Raw genomic sequence first — 22170 nt, 5'->3', positions numbered from 1 at the left:
AATGATAAATATTTGCCCCAACAGGAAAAGTACATTTCACCATAAACAAATGAAGGGATGAGGCACTTAGTGCAGGACAGCAGGAAGTTTGGATAAAGATCCCTAACATTGAGGTAAATCATGCAATATTCAAAAGGTGAAACCGTGTTTGGCTTTTATCGAGAACTGTGGAAGCAGAATAGACTGAGGGAGGGACAGAGTCCCACAGATTGAGGTTCTGGGTAAGAATGATTGAGTCAGATACTGAGTGATGAGTCATGGGGAGAGTGAGGGAGGAGGGAGAGTGCGTGGGACGGAGGTGTGGTGGGGGGGGGGGGGGGTGGTGTGATTGGGGAAAGAGTGTGTGGGACATGGATTTGGGGATTGAGAGGGACAGGAGGGGAGAGTTCAGAGAATTGAGCAGAGTCGGACTGAATAAAAACAGACAAGGCAAGCTATGACACTAAGTGTTTAGCAGTGTTACATTAAACAGCTGAATAGACACCAGATTTTTTTTAAACTAAGACCAGCAATACAATTGAAACCAAGTTCCAAACAGGAAAAAGGTTCTGTCTGCCATCTCCCGCTCAGGCCTGTTGTTTGCCTGTGGTGATTGTCTGGAAGGAGGGTTTTCAGGTGTGATGTAGTCAGCGGTGGGTTGTTCGATGGCAGGGAAATGGATTCCTGTTTCTATCCATTTCAAATCCGTCCACTATAACCGAGTGAACTTAATCTAATTGAAAAAAAAGACAGGATTTTGTTTATTTAAAGGAACTGGTTTCTACAGAGATGTAGATAAATGACTAGTTAAAGTATCTGTTTTCCCCACCATCCCTTGTTCAGAGGGAATGTTAACTCGAGTTGAACTTTTTGTGAATGAACCCTGGTAACTGGGCTGACTCGATCCAAAGCCATTTAACATTAGGAATCTTGCAGGCAGCAGATTCCATTGGCCAGGACAATGGCTCAAGTCCCAAAGATGAAGTGTTACCTGCTGCATCCAGTGGTCAAGCAGCCAGCTCAAATCCAAGCTTGTTCTGAATTCACGAAGGCCAGTGTGATTATGACCTTGAGGGTGGGGTCTTCCTCACTGGTTATGAGTAGCAAGGCCAGATGTGAAATACAGGTAATGCCACAGGATGGTCTGTAAGCTTTCCCAGTGGGTCTTCACCATGTAGAACTATGGTTCCAAAGCCTTCCACCAATGGTTTTCCTTGTCTCATGTCAGAGTTTGTTGAAGACTATTTTTTTTTGCTTTGATTTATCAATGACTCCATTATCTATGTATCATGGGTTCTCGGGCACTGGAGGCAAACTAGACGGGCCTTAGCTTACTTACTGGCAATGTCACTTCCTATATGCTGTGTTTTTGAACATGTCAAAATCAAACTTGTTTGATGGGACATTGAATTACTTCAAATGTTTGGTTCTGGTATAGCTACAAGCAGCTCAAATAGTGAACATTCAGAATGTTCACCATTTTAAGAAGGAATCTCTCCCCATTCCCTCAGTTCAATCCCTTTCCTCGTGCCCTACCCCCACCAGTTGTGCTGGAAAGCGTGTGAGCTCATCAATCTTTTAAGTGGAATGTGCACAGACCACAGGCTTCAGAGTTGGGCAAGCTGGGCTTCTCTACCCAATCTGCATCTCCTCAAGGTTTCCTCAGGCTCAGGACTTTTACTTGAGGGTAAAGTGATATCTCAGTCTCTTCCCCCACCCCCACCCCACCCCCCACAACAGAAAGATTTTTAAAAAAGGGATGGAAACCAAGAATTACATAGAATTTCACACCACAGAAACAGGCCATTCAGCCCAACTGGTCCATGTTGGTGTTTATGCTGCACACGAGCCTCCTCCCACCCCTCTTGATCTAACCCCATTAACATATCATTCTATTCCTTTCTCCCTCATGTTTATCTAGCTTCCCCTTAAATACATCCATACTATTGGGGGCAGCAGTGGTAAGCACTGCAGCCTCACAGCTCCAGTGATCTGGGTTCAATTCTGGGTACAGCCTGTGCGGAGTTTGCAAGTTCTCCCTGTGACTGCGTGGGTTTCCTCCGGGTGCTCCGGTTCCCTCCCACAGCCAAAGACTTGCAGGTTGATAGGTAAATTGGCCATTATAAATTGCCCCTAGTGTAGGTAGGTGATAGGAGAATTGTGGGGATGTAGTAGGGAATATGGGATTAATGTAGGATTAGTATAAATGGGTGGTTGTTGGTCAGCACAGAGTTAGTGGGCCGAAGGGCCTGTTTCAGTACTGTATCTCTATGACTATGACTATTTGCCTCAACCCCTATGGTAGTGAGATCCACATTCTCACCACTCTCTGGTTAAAGAAGTTTCTCCTGAATTCCCCATTGGATTTATTATTGACTCATTTATAGCCTCTTGGTTCTGGTCTCCCGCACAAGTGGAAACATCTTCTCTACATTTACCCTATTGAATCCCTTTGTAATTCTGAAGACCTCTATCAGATCTCTTCCTTTCATTGCACAAAGTTAAAAACTCAAGTGGAATATTATTCTTACAGAATTTCGATCTTGTCTTGATTGAGTTTCCCTTTGGACCGCTCACGTTGACCATTCGGGTGATGGTTCCACTGGTTGAAGTGCCATCCCTGGAATGGAATCAATGAAACAGCAGTAGGCATTCAGGACATTCACAATTGGCTATTAGAGTGTAGCAACACATCAGGATATTTAGTGTGCAATTACCATTGCTCATTATGTCGCCTGACCGAGTTATGTCAAATAATTTAAATGATTGTACCATATGAAATTGATGGGCAGGAAAAGACCATTAGATGATGCCCCAAAGCAATTCAGTAACTTAGCAACCCAGGGGATGTCAACAGTCAGTTATAATGGCACAGAAGGAGGCCATTTGGCCCATCGAGTCTATGCTGGCTCTCTAGAACAATCCAGTCAGACCCACTCCCCTGCTCTTACCCCGTAGCCCTGCAAGTGCCCATCCAATTTCCTTTTGAAATCATTTATCATCTCCACTTCCACCACCCTCATAGGCAGCGAGTTCCAGGTTGTTACCACTCTACATAAAGTTCTCTCTCATATCCCCCCTGCATCCTTTGCCGAAAACCCTATATCCGTCTCTCACAGTCCTTGTACCATTAGTTAATGGGAACAGCTTTTCTTGGTCTACCTTATCTAAATGTCACAATCTTGTTCACCTCGATCAAATCTCCCCTCAATCTCCTTTGGTCCAAGGAGAACAACCCCAGCTTCTCCAACCTAACCTTGTAACTAAAATCCCTCATCCCTGGAACCATTCTGGTAAATCTCCTCTTCACCCTCTCAATGACCCTCACATCCTTCCTAAAGTGTGGTGACCAGAACTGGATGCAATATGCTAGTTGTGGCCTAACCAGAGCTTTATAAAGGTTCAGCATAACTTCCCTATTTTTGTACTCAATGCCTCTAATTATGAAGCCAAAGTTCACATCCCACCAGGGCAATTTGAGAAATTTAATGGAACAAATCTGTTCATTTGTGCATTGGCAGCAGAAAAGATAAAGAGGAAAATGTTGTAAAAGCCCAACCGGTTCCCCGCGTCTTTCAGGGAATGGAAACGGCATCCTTGCTCTTTACTGTAGTTGCAAGATTCTGGCCCAGTATTCTCATGTATCCTGGCACCGTGCACTAGGACTGGAGGAGTGAAAAAATTACCCTCTAAATCCTCCTGAACCTGGCTCATAACAGCGACCTTTAAGACCACTTAATCTCATATGAGGAACAGTCGGTGGGGAGTGGGGGTGAGGAGGAGGTTCCCCTGGTGTCCCAGACAATATTCATCACTCAACCAACCTGAAGATAAAATTAGCTGGTCATTGTTGTTTGTGGAATCTTACTGTGCATAATTTGGCTGCCACGTTTCCTACAACAGTTACGATGGTTTAATAAAAGTCTTTCTATTGGCTGTAAAGTGCTTTGGGATGGGAGATGGTGAAACGCACTGTAGAAATGGAGGTTCCTCCTGGCAGTATGTTTTTAATGTTGTGTTTACCTCTCCTCCTCCCCGTCCAGTAGTTTTTTGTAGGTGATGATCTCCATATCCAGTGCCATTGTTGCGTTCTGCAGTTCCTGGTGCTCACGCATCTGATCGGCGATGTCTGTCTTGATGTTGCTCAGGGCCTGCTGCAAATTGCTCTGGTGGCTCTTGGCCTCATCGATGGCCATCTGTCTCCGCTCCTCCGCATCCGCAATGTTAGACTCCAGTGAGGCGCGCTATGGGAAAATGACATGTTTAATAGAGTTGCCAACCCTCCAAGCTTGTCCTGGAGTCTCCAAGAACTAGAGATTAATCTCCTGGACACAGCAGTGAGCCAAGGTTGTCGGCCCCTTGGACGTTATCGCAGCCTCAAAAATGTACGGGAAAGCTGTATTTTTCCTGAAGACTGGGTGGGTGGTGTCCCTAGCCCTGAGAAAGGGGCTCACTGTGGGTGGGATTTTCCTGCCAGTAGGCCCTCTAAAGCCACTGCGCAGCAAATTCTGTTGTCCAATGTGCATTCCTTCATTCCCAGTGAGCTCCTCCTCCCCCACCTGCATCGACAGGAGAAGGTGAGGTCGGGAAGCACCCCACTTCCACTTGTTCTTTGGGAGAACAGCCTCAGACACCTCTACTCCTTCTGCCGCAGGAGGTGGTCACGGAGGGCTATTTCAATGTAGAGCTGCAGGGGGCAACCTCAGGACGGGTGTGGTGCGATGCTTGTAAGGGGGTGAGGCATATTCATAAGAACTGCCCCAACCTCCCAGCCACCAACTCCACCTCAATGGTCCAGGGTGGCACCACTGCATCTCCCCCTACACCTATAGCAGCCACCTCACAGACTGTTCTGGGAAGGGTGAGGAGGGCCCCATCTGGCAGGAAGGAAGGCACGATGAAAGACTAAACACCCAAAGGCACCCCCCCTGGACATGGAAAAACAACCAGAGCCTGAACTCAGCCCTAGGCTTGATCCAGGGTAACCCACTTGGCAGAGCTCAGGCCGAAGGAATCTGGGCAGGTGGGTGCGGGGGTAGAAACAGAGACCTCTAGTGAGATGGAGGTCTCAGAGCCTCCATGCCCCTCCTCTGAAGAGGGCCATGAGTTGCAGGGTCCATCTCCGGGTGCGGCTTGTCAGCTCCCCCTACCACAGCACCATTAGGCCCTCGAGCCCTAACTGGCAGCCCTCTGTCCCTCAGGATGGAGTGGGGAAGAGAAGCCCCTGTTAATTTGGCAATTGCCGATGAGGAAGGAGAGGACCCACCTGTGGCAGGGGGAGCCTGGTGAACCCCACGGGAAAAATCTCTCCATCAGCCGATGGGTTAGGTGTCCTCGGCAGCTGGTCCCTTATAACCCGAGCTGCCTCGTGGAAATGCCCTCCGTGTCATTCTACACTGTGTGGAGGGGCTGCTTCTGCACACTCTCCACTTCCTCACCTTCGTCTGCTGCCCGGACACACCCTGGCGGTCCATGTTGCCATCTGGCGGCGAGGGGAAACCCCGGTGAGCGCTCTCTACTCAGGAGTCCTCCCCCTTTATACTGGGGACCTGGCATGGAGGGCGTTGCACAGGGCAGTCCCATGCAATAGACTTAAGTAAGTTCACGGACTCCCAGGCCACCTGTAATTTCTGTGGCCTGGACGAGTCAGTATTCCCCTGTATATATGGCGCGTGCGAGGTTGCAGCTCCTCCGAGTATTTGAAGGGGCTGCTCCTCAAGTTCTGGCTGCACTTCAGCCCCATGCTCCTGATCTTTGGGCACCCAGTGAGGAGGGGCATGGGCCGGGAGGAGGATCTCCTAGTCAGTCTGCTCCTGGGCCTGGCCAAGGTAGCAATTCACAGGTCCAGGCAGTGGACTATCAGGGGATCTGTCTGCCCTCATTGCCTGCCCCTCTTCCAAGGTGATGTTCACAGCCGGGTGTCCCTGGAGAAGGAGCATGCAGTGTCCGCCGGTTCACTTGAGGCCTTCTTGCAGGGGCTGGAGTGAATCATTGATGCAGAAAATTGCATTTTAATTTGGAGGTTTGTTTTATTTACTTGTTATTTAAATTCATATAAAGGTCGCCTGAGGAAAGAAGCTCCCCCCCTTGACAAAAATAAAAGGGGCCTGGGGTATAAAGGCCACCTTGAAAAGAAGGAAAAGAAAAAAAAAAAAACAGGGTTAGATACAGAGTAAAGCTCCCTCTACACTGTCCCATCAAACACTCCCAGGACAGGTAGAGCACAGGGATTGGCTGGGCAATTTGGAGCACTTCCTGCCTGCAATCAGGGGGAGCTGCTGCACCTGTGCTACTGCAACTGCAGAGTGGAGAGGGGAGACTGGAGAGAGGTGAATGCAGAGTGGATTGAAACCATCAGGGAAGGTTGTAATTGTTTTGGAGAGGTGGGTGTCAGGGCACCTGAAGGACCAAGTTTGAACTGTCTGGGGGAGGGAGAAGAGGCCGGAAGACTTGGGTGGGGCTGCTAAATCCGGTAGGGGGCCGCTGTATTTGTATTGGTGCTTGCACACAGGGAGCACCCTCCCCACCCCAACTGCCTGCTTGGGACAGCTGGAGTTGCCCGGGTGAAGACTTTCTTGTTAAGATCAGAAGAGGAGAGTACCGGGCGGCTCCAGCCGTCCCGGGCGAAGAAGCCTCCCCCAACTGGAAGACAACAAACAGTTTTGGACCAATTGTGATAAAGGTGCTCCAACTGGCAGTTCGATCAAACATCCTTTTCAGCCTTTCTCTCCCTTCCTCCACTCAGTCGCCTCAGTCACCTATCCCCCCTTTTCCTTTACCTTCCTACCCTCCTCTACTCCCACTCCACCTTGTTTAAAGTTTGCTTTTTTTCATTTCAACTGTGTAAATTTGCTTTGTTTCTTGGGGGTGGACGTAGCTCTTAGACCCCATGACAAGCCTTCCTTCTCTGGTGGCAGGGCCTTCCCATACATATGCTGCTGCAGCTGCACCTGTTGCCCCGTCACCGTTTGCTTTATTAACATCGAAGCATGGGGTCAAGAGCTACGTCCACCCGAACATGACGATAGAGGCATGTGTGAAAGCAATGGCCGAGGTCGTCGGCCCTTTGGCCATTGTTGCAGCCTCTAAAATGTACAGGAAGGCAGTGCTATTCCTGAGGACTGAGCGGGCGGTGTCCCTGGCTCTGAACAAGGGGCTCACCGTGGGCGGGACCTTTCTGCCAGTGGACCCCCTGGAGGCCACTGCACAAAGGGTCATTTTATCCAATGTCCCACCCTTCATTCCTGGTGAGCTCCTCCTTCCCCACCTGCACCATCTGGGGGGAGGTAAAGACGGGGCTCACCCCAGTTCCGCTCGGTCTTCGGGAGAATAGCCTCCGACATGTCTACTCCTTCCACCGCCAGCTATTCATGTAGCCAGCGTGGGAGGAGGTTACAGAGGGCCATTTCAATGTAGAGTTCCAGGGGACGGCCTACCGCGTCTTCTGGACCTTGGACGGGGTGCGGTGCCATGTCTGTAAGGGGGTGGGGCATGTTCGTAAGAACTGCCCCAACCTCCCGGCTGCCAACACCTCGGCAGCCCAGGGCGGCGCCGCTGCACCTCCACCAGATACCAGTCGGGAGGAGGGTGCCCGTCCAAGTGGAAGGAAGGCGCGGAGGAAAAATGAACAGAGAGGCGCGTCCCCAGGACACATTGACACAACCAGAGTCTGAGCTCAGCCCAAAGCCCGATCTCGGGGAGTCAACTTGCCCCAGGGCTGGGCTCAGGCCCAGGGTGAATAAAAAAAAAAAAGTGTGGAGGCGGAGGCCTCTGATGGCATGGAGATCTGAGCCTCCGCACCCAACTGGGGGAAAAAAAAAAAAAGAGAAGGCACCCCTCCACAGAGGTAACAAGGGGCCCTGAGGCGCAGGGCCCATCTGTTGGAGGGGAGCTGTCTCCTGTTTCGGGTCCCCAGGTTTCCCGTACCACCACCACCAAAGCTACAAAGTCTGGGCAGGAGCACCCTATTCCTCAGGAGGGGAGGGGGAGGCCCCGGTACACGTGGCCCCTCCTGAAGGAGTAAGTGGAGCCCTGCCTGCGGTGGGGGAGCCTGGGGACGCCGCGCATTCTGCCACTGCTACTGGGTCGGGTGCCTGGAGGGGAGGGGCGAGGCCCCAAAGGGTCAGCCCTCCCTGCCGGAGTCCTCCACCAACCAGGAGACACCCGACCCGGTTGCAATTGAAAATGTTGTCCTTGCTGCTGGGCCTGTGGGTGCTGGCGGGGCGGGAGATGGCCTCCTCTCTCCACCTCCAGTCTCGGCACCGGCTGGATTTCCGGAGTCGGGAACTTCCGTCTCCCCTGGACCACTCATTGGCCTGGGGACGGAGGTGGAGGGGGGTCCTGAACCGCTGGCGCCCACAGGCTCCAGTTTCACAGTAGAACCCAGAGAGGACTCCTCTACCATCGATCCTGGCGGTGGGATCGTGACGGAGGCGGGATCAGCTGGCGCAGCCGGGACATCCGCCTCGCAGTGTGTGGTGGGTGTGTCGGCCGCTGGCGGTGATAACCCAGAGGATGATGGGGATTCAGTGTGGGGCACGGAGGATGACCTTGATTCCATCGCCAGTGAGGTGGTGGAGTCCCTCGTGCCTCCCACCGAGTCTCCTCTCATCCCCAAGGTGGAACTCCGGGATTTCCTCGCAGCTTGCAGGGGTTGTCGCAATAAAGTTCAGCTGACCCTCGGCCGTTGGGAGAGTCTGGGGCTGATCATCCAGTCAGTCTGTGCCGCCCTCAAGAAAGCAAGCAAGGGCGCGGGCGTGAAACTGGTTGAGAGGCGCCGATTTAATGCGTTCCTCAATGGGTTGCTGGGGGAGTGGAAGGCCAAGTGCACTTCCACTCCCTCCTCACAGTGAGGTGTTGGTAACGGGTTTTAAGTACCTTTGACAAGATGATAACCATAGCTAGCCTCAACATCAACGGCAGCAGAGGGTCTCATCGCAGATTTCACAATCTCTCAGTCCTTAGGGAAGGGAGATACGCGGTGAGCTTTCTGCAGGAAACCCACACCGTTCCGGGAGACGAAGCCACCTGGCTCCTGGACTGGCAGGGTGGGGTCTACATGAGTCACCTCACCCCTATTTCTAGTCGGGTGGCTATCTTGTTGGCCCCGACTTTTCAGCCAGAGATCTTGGGTGTCAAGGAGCTAGTGCCGGGCTGCTTGCTCCATCTCGCCGTTCACCTGGGTAGCGTGCCGCTCCACTTTGTGAACGTGTACGCGCCCAGGCCCGGCACATTGCAAGCGTGCTTCTTGAAAGAAGTGTCCGCTCTCTTGAGCTCCATCGATAGTGGCGAGTGCATCATCCTCGGGGGGGGGATTTTAACTGCACCCTCGAGGTGGGGGAATCTCTCTGGTCCCCAGCGCGACCAAGCGTCGGTGGAGAGGTTGAGGGAACTGATAAGCTCCCTTAACTTGGTGGACATCTGGCGGAATCTCCATCCCGACTCCAGCGCCTTCACGTGGAGGTCTGGAGGAGGGTCCCGAATCGATCGCCTCTACTTTTCGCAGGCGTACATCTCCCGCATCTCAGCGACCTCCATGCGGCTGGTGCTGTGCTCAGACCACCGCCTGGTGAACGGAGTTCATTCTGCTCTGCACGCGGGGGGGGGTCCGCGTACTGGCACTTTAACAACCGGCTGCTGGAGGACAAGTGATTCCGGGACTCGTTCTGTCGATTCTGGGCCGACTGGAGAAGGAAGCAGGGGGGCTTCCCCTCCTTGAGGCTATGGTGGGCTGTGGGCAAGACTCACATCCGCATCTTCTGTTGGGAGTACGCGAAACGGTCGACCAAGAGGCAGGAAGCCGAGATCGGGCACCTTGAGAGGGAGGTGCTCGACTTGGAGTCCCGTCTCGGTCATGCCGTCGTGGACCCGGCCCTGTGGCAGGCGTACAAAGAGAAGAAGGGCGCGTTGAGGGACCTGCAGCTCATAGGCTCCCGAGGCGCGTACGTGAGGTCGCGGATCCAGATCCTGGAAGATTTGGACCGCGCCTCACCCTTCTTCTACTCGCTGGAAAAATGGCGGGGTGTCCGTAAGCAGTTCGTCGAGCTGCTGGCCGACGACGGATCCTCCATCACAGATCCGGAGGGAATGGGCCTCCTGGTCCATACTTATTACAGTGCGTTGTTCTATCCGGATCCGTCCAGCGAGGATGCGCGCAGAGTTTTGTGGGAGGACCTGCCGCAGGTCAGCCCGGAGGGCGCCGAAGGATTGGAGGCTTCACTCACGTTGGCGGAGCTGACCGGCGCCCTCCACCAGCTCTCGAGGGGCAAATCCCCAGGGCTGGATGGGTTGACCGTGGAGTTCCTCAGGGTGTTCTGGGAGACGATTACGCGCGGGTCCTGGGGGGAAAGACTGGCGACCGGGGAGATGCCCCTCTTGTGGCGCAGGGCGGTCATCGTCCTGCTGCCGAAAAGGGGCGATCTCCGCCTGCTTAAAAACTGGCATCCGGTCTCCCTCCTCAGCACGGATTAGAAGATCTTTGCTTGGGCTTTGTCTACCCACCTGGGCTCCGTGCTGGCCCACGTGATCTACCCCGACCAGTCTTACACGGTCCTGGGCGGGTCCATCCAGGACAACATCCACCTGGTCCGGGACCTGATCCATCTTTCCCAGAGGACTGGTCAGTCGGTCGCCTTTCTCTTCCTCGATCAGGAGAAGGCGTTCGACAGGGTGGATCACGAATACCTTCTCGGGACTCTGCGCGCTTTCGGACTCGAGCCGCATTTCGTGGCCCGGGCCCGAATTTTATACGCCGCCGCAGAGTGTCTAATCAAGGTTAACGGGTCCTTGACGGCGCCCCTTCGCTTTGGGAGAGCAGTGCATCAGGGATGCCCCATGTCCGACCAATTGTATACCATCTGCGTGGAGCCCTTCCTGTGCCTGCTTCGCAGGAGGTTGACGGGATTGGCTCTGCGCGTGCCGGCCATGCGGGTCATCCTCTCGGCTTACGCCGACGGCGTGCTCCTCGCGGTCACAGATCCCGTTGACTTGCGGAGGATGCGCGACTGCCAGCAGATGGGCGGCACAGTGGCGCAGTGGTTAGCACCGCAGCCTCACAGCTCCAGGGACCCGGGTTCGATTCTGGGTACTGCCTGTGTGGAGTTTGCAAGTTCTCCCTGTGTCTGCGTGGGTTTCCTCCGGGTGCTCCGGTTTCCTCCCACATGCCAAAGACTTGCAGGTTGATAGGTTAATTGGCCATTATAAAATTGCCCCTAGTTTAGGTAGGTGGTAGGGAAATAGAGGGACAGGTGGGGATGTAGTAGGAATGTGTAGGATTAGTATAAATGGGTGGTTGATGGTTGGCACAGACTCGGTGGGCCGAAGGGCCTGTTTCAGTGCTGTATCTCTAAACTAAACCTTTTCTGCCGCGTCCTCCGCGAGGATCAATTGGGAGAAATGTTCCAGACTCCTGGTTGGTCAGTGGCGGGTGGACTCCCTGCCGGAGGAGTTGACACCTTTTGCGTGGAGCACCACGCACCTCCCCTATCTGGGAGTCCACCTTAGCCCCGCTGAGGAAGCCTGGCCGGCAAACTGGCAGGAGTTGGAGGCAAAAGTCACCGCTTGGCTAGGGCGCTGGACAGGACTGCCCTGAGTCTTTTCCTACAGGGGCCGAGTGCTGGTCATAAACCAACTGGTGGCCTCCATGTTGTGGTACTGGTTGGTCACTTTGGCCACACCCTCTGCATTTGCCACCAAGATCCTGAAGAAACCTATCGATTTCTTCATGGGCAAGAGGAAACACTGGGTCTCTGTCGCGATCCTGAGTCTCCCGATTGAGGGCGGCCAGTCGCTGGTGTGCGTCCGCACCCAGGCTGCGACTCTCCGCCTTCGGACCCTGCAGAGATACCTGTACGTCGAGCGTCCTCCCAGATGGTGCGCTGGCGACGTATTTTTTCTGCCAGTGTCACTGCCTTCAAGATGACACGCAGCTCCCGGTGGAGTCCGTTAGCCGTGCCTCTGAGGGAGTTGCCTGTCTTTTACCGGGATCTATTCAGAGTCTGGAACATGGTCGCCTCCAGTCATGGCGCTCCTCCGCCGGCGGAGGAGAGCGCCTTGGCTGTCCGGGCAGCCGGCTCCGGGGACGGTCCGGCGGGCAGAGGAGTAGCCGAAACCCCCGGGACACCCCTCACTGCGGGTGGCAAGGGGGCTTGGGAGTGCAGAGCGCTCCCGGCCGAGCTGAACCCCGTTCGGCTGGAACTGCTCATCGGACCCAGGCCCCGAAACCCTCCTCGGGAACCGGTCCCACACAACCTGAGCCGCCTCTCGGAAATGCCCTCCGTGCCATTTCAATTGGCGTAGAGGAGTTTCCTGTACAGGCTGCTCCTGCACACTCTCCACTTCCTCGCCCTCGTCAGCCGGCTGGACACGCCCTGGCGGTCCGCATTGCCATCTGGCGGCGCGGGTAAACCCCGATGGAGGTCTCTATGCAGGAGTCTTCTCCCTTTACATCAGGGACCTGGGGTGCAGGGTATTGCACAGAGCAGTCCCGTGCAATGGACTTTTAAGCAGGTTCACGGACTCCCAGGCCGCCTGTACTTTCTGCGGCCTCGACGAGTCAGTGTTTCACATATATATGGAGTGTGCGAGGTTGCAGCCCCTGTTCGAGTATTTGAAGGGGCTGCTCCTCAAGTTCTGGCTGCACTTCAGTCCCACACTCCTGATCTTTGGGCACCCAGTGAGGAGGGGCTTGGGCCGGGAGGAGGATCTCCTAGTCGGTCTGTTCCTGGGCCTGGCCAAGGTGGCAATTCACAGGTCCAGGCTGCGGGCCGTCAGGGGGTCCGTCCTCCCTGATTGCCTGCCCCTCTTCCGTGGTTACGTTCGTGCTCGGGTGTCCCTGGAGAGGGAGCATGCGGTGTCCGCTGGTACGCTTAAGGCCTTCCGCGACCGGTGGGCACCACAGGGACTGGAGTGCATCATCGACGCAGAGAATGGCATTTTAATTTGAGTTTTGGTTTATTATTCTGTTTTTAATAGTTATTTTTGTAAATATGTATATAAAGGGGGCCCGAGGAATAAAGGCCCCATCGACATGAAATATATAAAAGGGGCCTGGGGTATAAAGGCCACCTTGGAAAAAAAAAAACAGGGGTTAGATACAGAGTAAAGCTCCCTCTACACTGTCCCCATCAAACACTCCCAGGACAGATACAGCATGGGGTTGGCTGCTCAAAAAGAAAACAGGTTTAGATATATGCTAATAATTTAAGTTTCAGACTTTTAGAGCATTCCTCTACCTAACCCCCACTGTACCCAGTTTTAGAGAGAGGACCCTTGAGATGTTTTATTGCTGAGCTGCAGGTTTCTGAACCTCCTTCAGGATTGGCTAAGGAAAAAAAAAGGTGGCTTATGGCAGATTCAGAGCACTGTGAACAGCAGAGGCACTAGAGTATAGAAAGTGTAGAAGAGTACTTAAAAAATTAATTAGGAGAGCGAAGAGGGGACATGAAAAAACACTGATGGGCAAGATAAAGGAAAATCCCAAGGCATTTTATAAGTATATTAAGGACAAGGGGATAACCAGGGAAAGATTAGGGCCCATTAGGGACCAAAGTGGCAATCTGTGTGTGGAGCTGGAGGATATAGGTGAGGTTTTAAATGATTACTTTTCATCTGTGTTCACTATGGAGAAGAACAATGTAGGTGTAGAGATCAGGGAGGGGGATTGTGATCTACTTGAACAAATTAGCATTGAAAGGGAAGTAGTATCAGCTGTTTTAGCAGGCTTAAAAAAGTGGATAAATCCCCAGGCCCAGATGACTTGTATCCCAGGCTGCTATGTGAGGCAAAGGAGGAGATTGCAGGGGCTGACACAAATTCTCAAATCCTCTCTGGCCACAGGAGAGGTACCAGAGGACTGGAGGACAGCAAATGTGGGACCATTATTTAAGAAGGGTAGCAGGGATAAACCAGGTAATCACAGGCCAGTGAGTCTAACATCAGTGGTTGGGAAATTATTGAAAAAAATTCTGATGGACAGGATTAATCTCCACTTGGAGAGGCAGGGGTTAATTAGGGATAGCCAGCATGGCTTTGTCAGGGGGAGATCGTGTCTAACTAACTTGATTGAATTTTTCGAGGAGGTTACTAGATATGTAGATGAAGGTAAAGCAGTTGATGTAGTCTACATGGACTTCAGTAAGGCTTTTGATAAGGTCCCACTTTTGCAATTTGGATCCAAAATTGGCTTAGTGGCAGGAGACAGAGGGTAATGGTCAAGGGTTGTTTTTGCAAGTGGAAGCCTGTGACCAGTGGTGTACCACAGGGATTGGTGCTGGGACCCTTGCTGTTTGTAGCGTACATTAATGATTTAGACATGACTATAGGAGGTATGATCAGTATGTTTGCAGATAACACGAAAATTGGTGGTGTTGTAAATAGTGTGGAGGAAAGCCTTAGATTACAGGACGATATAGATGGGCTGGTAAGATGGGCAGAGCAGTGGCAAATGGAATTTAATCCAGAGAAGTGTGAGGTGATGCATTTTGGGAGGACTAACAAGGTAAGGGAATATACAATGGATGGTAGGACCCCAGGAAGTACAGAAGATCAGATGGACAAAGAACAAAGAACAGTACAGCACAGGAACAGGCCATTCAGCCCTCCAAGCCTGCGCCGATCTTGATGCCTGCCTAAAGTAAAACCTTCTGCACTTCCGGGGCCCATATCCCTCTATTCCCTTCCTATTCATGTATTTGTCAAGATGTCTCTTAAACGTCGCTATCGTATCTGCTTCCACCACTTCCCCTGGCAGCAAGTTCCAGGCACTCACCACCCTCTGTAAAAAAAACTTGCCACACACATCCCCTCTAAATTTTGCCCCTCTCACCTTAAACCTATGTCCCCTAGTAACTGACTCTTCCACCCTGGGAAAAAGCTTCTGACTATCCACTCTGTCCATGCCACTCATAACTTTGTAAACCTCTATCATGTCGCCCCTCCACCTCCGTCGTTCCAGTGAAAACAATCCAAGTTTATCCAACCTCTCCTCATAGCTAATGCCCTCCAGACCAGGCAACATCCTGGTAAACCTCCTCTGTACCCTCTCCAAAGCCTCCACGTCCTTCTGGCAGTGTGGCGACCAGAATTGCACGCAATATTCTAGGTGTGGCCCAACTAAAGTTCTGTACAGCAGAACCTTGGTGTACTTGTCCGTCGATCACTGAAGGCAGCAGCACAGGTAGATAAGGTGGTTAGGAAGGCATATGAGATACTTGCCTTTATTAGCAGAGGCACAGAATATAAGAGCAGGGAGGTTATGATGGAGCTGTATAAAACGCTGGTTAGGCCACAGCTGGAGTACTGTGTACAGTTCTGGTCACCACACTATAGGAAGGATGTGATTGCACTGGAGAGGGTGCAGAGGAGATTCACCAGGATGTTGTCTGGGCTGGAGCATTTCAGCTATGAAGAGAGACTGAAAAGGCTAGGGTTGTTTTCCTTAGAGCAGAGAAGGCTGAGGGGGGACCTGATTGAGGGGCATTGATAGGGAAAAAGTTTCTTCCTACCTAACCTTAGCAGAGGGGTCATTAACCAGAGGGCATAGATTTAAGGTAAGGAGCAGGAGGTTTAGAGGGGATTTGAAGAAAAAAATTTTCACCCAGAGGGTGGTTGGAATCTGGAACGCACTGCCTGAAGAGGTGGTAGAGGCAGGAACCCTCACAACATTTAAGAAGTATTTAGATGAGCACTTGAAACGCCATAGCATACAAGGCTATGGGACAAGTGCTGGAAAATGGGATTAGAATAGTTAGATGCTTGATGGCTGGCACAGACATGATGGGCCAAAGGGCCTGTTTCTGTGCTGTATGACTATGTCCTGTTGACCAGATTGGAACCTGTTCTGTGGGTTAAATTCATACCTGGTTCTGAAGCCCATCAATGTCAGACTTCATCTTCTGCAGGTAGCGGTTGAGTTCAGCAATCTCATTCTTGGCATTTCTGAGATCATCGTTCTGTTTGGCTCTGTCATTCTCCAGCTCCAATAACTGTGGACAAGCAGAGTTGATATCAGTGACACCCTTTATTGACCTGCCTGGCACACGTCTCACTGTCAAAAGGGATAGTGAGAGACCGAGAGTGACCACAGGAACAGAGATGGGTTATCAGAGAGATAGAGAGTGACCACAATTCAAATGTATGTCAATGTCCGTAAAGTGTTTAGAGACTTCCTGAGGTCATGAAAGGCGCTATATAAATGCAAGTTCTTTTCTTCTTGCTCAGAGGAAGAAGAGTAACAGGAAATTCCTTATTCGAATTTCAGTTGACACTAACTGCAATTACATAGAACAGTACAGCACATTACAGGCCCTTCGGCCCATGATGTTGTGCCGAACCTTTAACCTACTCTAAGATCAAACTACGTACCTACCCTTCATTCTACTATCATCCATGTACCTATCCAAGAGTCACTTAAATGCCCCTAATGTATCTACCACGGCTGGCAGTGCATTCCACACACCCACCACTCTCTGTGTAAAGAACCTACCTCTGACATCTCCCCGAAACCTTCCTCCAATCACCTTAAAATTATGCCCCCTGGTGATAGCCCTTTCCACCCTGGGAAAAAGTCTCTGGCTATCCACTCTATCTATGCCTCTCATCATCTTGTACCCCTCTATCAAGTCACCTCTCATCCTTCTTCGCTCCAATGAGAAAAGCTCTCGCTCCCTCAATCTCTCTTCGTAGGACATGCCCTTCAGTCCAGGCAGCATCCTGGTAAATCTCCTCTGCACCCTCTCTAAAGCTTCCACATCCTTCCTATAATGAGGCGACCAGAACTGAACACAATATTCCAAGTGTGGTCTAACCAGGGCTTTATAGAGCTGCAGCATAACCTCGCGGCTCTTAAACTCAATCCCCCTGTTAATGAAAGCCAACACACCATACGCCTTCTTAACAACCCTATCAACTTGGGTGGCAACTTTAAGCGATCTATGGACATGGACCCCCATGGACTCCACACTACCAAGAATCCTGTCTTTAAGCCTGTATTCCGCATTCAAATTCGACCTTCCAAAATGAATCACTTCACACTTTTCCAGGTTGAACTCCATCTGCCACTTCTCAGCCCAGCTCTGCATCCTGCCAGTGTCCCGTTGCAACCTACAACAGCCTTCCACACTATCCACAACTCCAGCAACCTTCGTGTCATCGGCAAACTTGCTAACCCAGCCTGCCACTTCCTCATCCAAGTCATTTATAAAAATCACAAAGAGCAGAGGTCCCAGAACAGATCCTTGTGGAACACCACTGGTCACCGAGCTCCATGCTGAATACTTTCCATCTACTACCACCCTCTGACTTCTATGGGCCAGCCATATTACTGCACACCTTATTCTGGTACCAGGCCTCGGCCTCAGCCTTGTTCCTGGCTGCAATATCAGCATGTTGCTGTTTCATGTCGTCAATCATTTGTTTCATGTCCAGTCGGCGGCTGTTGTTGACCTTCAGGGTGACGGCCGTGCTCTGGACCTGTGACTGAAGCTCCTGGATTTCCTGAAATCACACATTCCACAGCCTGTTAGAGACTCTCCAGTTCCTTTCGGTAGTTTAATTGAGACATTGTTATTCCAACTGAGAGTGTGTAAAGCTCCCTCTACACCGTCCCCATCAAACACTCCCAGGACAGGTACAGCACGGGGGTTAGATACAGAGTAAAGCTCCCTCTACACTGTCCCAGATACAGAGTAAAGCTCCCTCTACACTGTCCCCATCAAACACTCCCAGGACAGGTACAGCATGGGGATTAGATAGAGTAAAGCTCCCTCTACACTGTCCCAGATACAGAGTAAAGCTCCCTCTACACTGTCCCAGATACAGAGTAAAGCTCCCTCTACACTGTACCCATCAAACACTCCCAGGACAGGTACAGCACGGGGGTTAGATACAGAGTAAAGCTCCCTCTACACTGTACCCATCAAACACTCCCAGGACAGGTACAGCACGGGGGTTAGATACAGAGTAAAGCTCCCTCTACACTGTCCCCATCAAACACTCCCAGGACAGGTACAGCACAGGGATTAGATAGAGTAAAGCTCCCTCTACACTGTCCCAGATACAGAGTAAAGCTCCCTCTACACTGTCCCCATAAAAAAAATGGGGTTAGAAAAAAAAAGAAAAAAAAAAACGGGGGTTAGATACAGAGTAAAGCTCCCTCTACACTGTCCCAGATACAGAGTAAAGCTCCCTCTACACTGTCCCAGATACAGAGTAAAGCTCCCTCTACACTGTCCCCATCAAACACTCCCAGGACAGGTATAGCACAGGGTTAGATACAGAGTAAACCTCCCTCTACAATGTACCATGTGTTATGCCCTGGAAGTGAATAACAGATCACTGGGAGGTAGTTGATCGCTGAGGGAGGGCAGACAGAGAAGATTCACAAGGCTGATCCTTCGCATCAAAAATTGGATTTTGATGAAGCTTGGAAGAGCTTAGTTTTTCTGGCCTATTGAGTGAGTGATGGAGAGGTGGTGATATTAAAGCCTTAATCAATAGCAAATGGTATTAAAGAGGCAAATGTGGAAAACTGCTTCAGACAAAACCATGCAAATAGGTCACTGATCTACAGGAACACTCCTGGGCTGGCAGCAAGACGTTTTTCTTCAAAGTGTGGGGAACACGTGAAATGGACTGTGCAATGGGGTCTGGAGGCAAAAACAAACGCTGGGATCAATTTAAAAAAACAGATGGATTTACTATGATTTGCCAGAGGGCAGTTGTAAGGAATTTCTGGATGAGATAGGCTGAAGCAGGAGTCATAGAAATGGACAGCACAGGTGGAGACTATTCAGCTCATCATGCATGTGGCAATCTGTGCCACACCCCCCTGCCCTTTCCTCATGGCTCTGCAAATTTTTCCTTTTCAAGTATTTATCCAATTCCCTTTTGAAAGTTACTATTGAATCTGCTTCCACCGCCCTTTCAGGAAGTGCGTTCCAGATCACAACAACTCACTGTGTAAAAAAAAAAGCTTATCGCCGTACTGAATCTTTCGCTAATTATCCTAAGTCTGAGAGACAGTGTAACAGGCCTTTCCCAATTCCTGGGACCACATGTAAATTAACGATTTGAATTGTACAATAAAAAACATACCTCTGCATACAGCATTTTCAAGAACTCAATCAGATTGGTCAGATATTCCAGCTTTGATTCCAGCTCTACCTTGTGAAAATAGGCATCATCTACTTCCTGTTAAAATGTTTTCGGGACAAGAAATTGGAGACTTTAGGTGATTTAGTCAGTCATTTTTAACTTATTACACCACAAAATCTGGACTGGACAAAGGCCCTTCAGCCCATCAAGCCCCTTCCTTCTCAGACTGAATAACTATGCAGCTTTTTCCCCAATCTGCTCTTGGAATGTGGGCATCCCTGGCTAGGTCAGCATTTATTGCCCATCTCTATTTGCCCTTGAGAAGGTGGTGGTGAGCTGCCTTCTTGAACCGCTGCAGTCCATGTGGGGTAGGTACACCCACAGTGCTGTTAGGAAGGGAGTTCCAGGATTTTGACCCAGTGGCAGTGAAGGAACAGCGATATAGTTCGAAGTCAGGATGGTGTGTGACTTGGAGGGGAACTTGCAGGTGGTGGTGTTCCCATGCATCTGCTGCCCTTGTCTTTCTAGGTGGAAGAGGTCACGGGTTTAGAAGGTGCTGTCTAAGGAGCCTTGGTGCAGTGCATCTTGTAGATGGTACACACTTCTGCCACTGTGCGTCAGTGGTGGAGGGTATGAATGTTTGAGGATGGGGTGCCAATCAAGCGGGCTGCTTTGTCCTGGATGGTGTCGAGCTTCTTGTGTTGTTGGAGCTGCACCCATCCAGGCAAATGGAGAGTATTCCATCATACTCCTGACTTGTGCCTTGCAGATGGTGGACAAGCTTTGGGGAGTCAGGAGGGGAGAGTGGTCAGTTTCTGGTCAACGGTAACTCCCAGGATGTTGATGGTGGATGATTCAATGATGGTAATGCCATTGAACATTAGATTCTCTCAGAGATGGTCATTGCCTGGCACTTGTGGGGCATGAATGTTACTTGCTACTTATCAGCCCAAGCCTGGATATTGTCCAGGTCTTGTTGCATATGGACAGACTGCTTCAGTATCTGAGGAGTTGCGAATGGTACCAAACATCATACAATAATCAGCGAACATCCCCACTTCTGACCCTATAATGGAGGGAAGGTCATTGATGAAGCAGCTGAAGATGGTTGGGCCTAGGACACTACCTGAGGAACTCCTGCAGTGATGTCCTGGGGCTAAGATGATTGACCTCCAACAACCACAACTATTTTCCTTTGCGCTAGGTATGACTCCAACCAGTGGAGGGTTTTCCCCCTGATTCCCATTGACTTCAGTTTTGCTAGGGCTCCTTGATGCCATACTCGGTCAAATGCTGCCTTGATGTCAAGGGCAGTCACTCTCACCTCACCTCTTGAGTTCAGCTCTTTTGTCCATGTTTGAACCAAGGCTGTAATGAGGTCAGGAGTTGAGTGGCCCTGGCAGAACCCAAACTAAGTGTCAGTGAGCAGGTTGTTGCTGTTTAAGTGGTGCTTGATAGCACTGTTGGTGACACCTTCCATCCTGGTTCACCACTGCCCAGAAACCTAACTGGACCAGCCATATAAATGCCCTGGCTGCAAGAGCAGGTCAGAAGCTTGGAATTCTGCAGACAGTGGTTCACCTCCTGATTCTCCAAATCTCTTCACCTACACAAGTCAGGAGTGTGATGGAATACTCTCCACTTGCCTGGATGGGTGCAGCTCCAACAACACAAGAAGCTCGACACCATCCAGGACAAAGCAGCCCGCTTGATTGGCACCCCATCTCCAAACATTCACTCCCTCCACCTCCGATGCACAGTGGCAGCAGTGTGTACCATCTACAAGATGCACTGCAGGAATGCACCAAGGCTCCTTAGACAGCACCTTCTAAACCTGCAACCTCTACCACCTCGAAGGACAAGGGCAGCAGATGCATGGGAACATCACCACCTGCAAGTTTTAAAATAAATAAACTGCCATTTGTTGAAACGAGTTCCAAACTTCTACCGCCCTTTGTGTATGGAAGTGGTTTCCTAAATTCACCCCTGAACGATCTAGTTTTAATATTTAAACTGCGTCCCTTAGTCAGAGACTCCCAACCAATTTCTCTCCACCTACCCTATCTGTTCTCCTGGATATCGGAAACTTCAATCAAATAACCCCTTAACTTTCTAAATTCCAGGGACTACAATCCTAGTTTATGTAGTTTCGCCTCCCTGTTACGGTCAATGTATAATTGGTAGCCGGGCTGCACAGAATATGATGCTGATCGGATAATCAAGCAGGGGAATGGGACAAGGACGAGGAAGTCTTCAGCATAAAGTGGCACAGTCTTCCTGGCCCACACCTATTGCTTTAGCAGACTCTGTTGCCGCAAAAGCTCCTTGTTGCCAATATTCTTGAATCACGTTTTTGTGCAAGGGCTAGCTTTCTATTGGTTTGATGTGGTAAATAGCATTCAAACTATGTCTAATATGGTTTCATGTTGGTTTAAATTTAAAGTGAATTTATAACTGTTCCTGCGACCCTCCATTTCAGTACAGGAGCACAGATTGGAGGGCAGAGACTATGGAATGCTGTGAATTCGGGCACTGATCCCTGCCATTCATTTCTCTGGTATCTGCTCCCTGAACCCTTGCAGAAGTCGCCCTCCTGCATCGTTGCACACAACACACAAACTATTACAGTCAGATCCTAGGATTGTCTACCAACCTTTTTAAGCATGACAAATTCATTCTCCAGTCCTGCGCGGGCGTTAATCTCGTCCTCGTACTTTCCTTTGAAGTCTTCGACCATGCGCTGTGTCTGTGTGATCTGTGCCTTCAGCCTCTCTCTCTCCCTCTCCAGGTCAGATAGCTGTTGCTTCAGTTTGTTGCAGAACAAATTGACAATTTTGTCAGCATTTGACTTGTACGTGTCTGTCTGCCGCAGAAGCTCCCAGCGCGTCTCCAGCACTTTGTTCTCCTGCTCCAGTTTACGAACCTGTACAAAATAACCAAGGTATTTTACTCTTCCGCTCTGAAATGACCCAGCAAATCATCAAACCCACCAGAACGGAAAAGAATTAAACCAGACAGGCCACTCAGTTTCAACCTGGGCATGAGGCTGGGGCGTGGGACCCAGGCACACCCAGCCCAGCTGACCTGCAGAGTCCTCAT

The 22170-nt window shown here is 50.8% G+C and overlaps 1 protein-coding gene across 1 annotated transcript in view; it reads right to left on the bottom strand.

Annotated features, from left to right (window-relative positions):
- LOC137371657 (keratin, type II cytoskeletal 8-like) overlaps positions 1-22170 on the bottom strand; it is a 28106-nt gene continuing 5936 nt past the window's right edge. The window contains exons 2-8 of the mRNA XM_068034453.1: positions 21725-21994; positions 19072-19167; positions 17308-17472; positions 15837-15962; positions 4003-4223; positions 2511-2599; positions 1-712 (exon numbers count right to left, since the gene is read on the bottom strand). Of these exons, the coding sequence (XP_067890554.1) occupies positions 708-712; positions 2511-2599; positions 4003-4223; positions 15837-15962; positions 17308-17472; positions 19072-19167; positions 21725-21994 (972 nt within the window). The 3' untranslated portion in view covers positions 1-707. The remainder of the gene's footprint in view (positions 713-2510; positions 2600-4002; positions 4224-15836; positions 15963-17307; positions 17473-19071; positions 19168-21724; positions 21995-22170) is intronic.

Source organism: Heterodontus francisci, chromosome 7 (genome assembly GCF_036365525.1).
Source record: "Heterodontus francisci isolate sHetFra1 chromosome 7, sHetFra1.hap1, whole genome shotgun sequence".
Taxonomy (NCBI): domain Eukaryota; kingdom Metazoa; phylum Chordata; class Chondrichthyes; order Heterodontiformes; family Heterodontidae; genus Heterodontus; species Heterodontus francisci.
The sequence above is the reverse complement of the archived record's forward strand: the minus strand, read 5'-3'. Positions and strand labels throughout refer to the sequence as shown.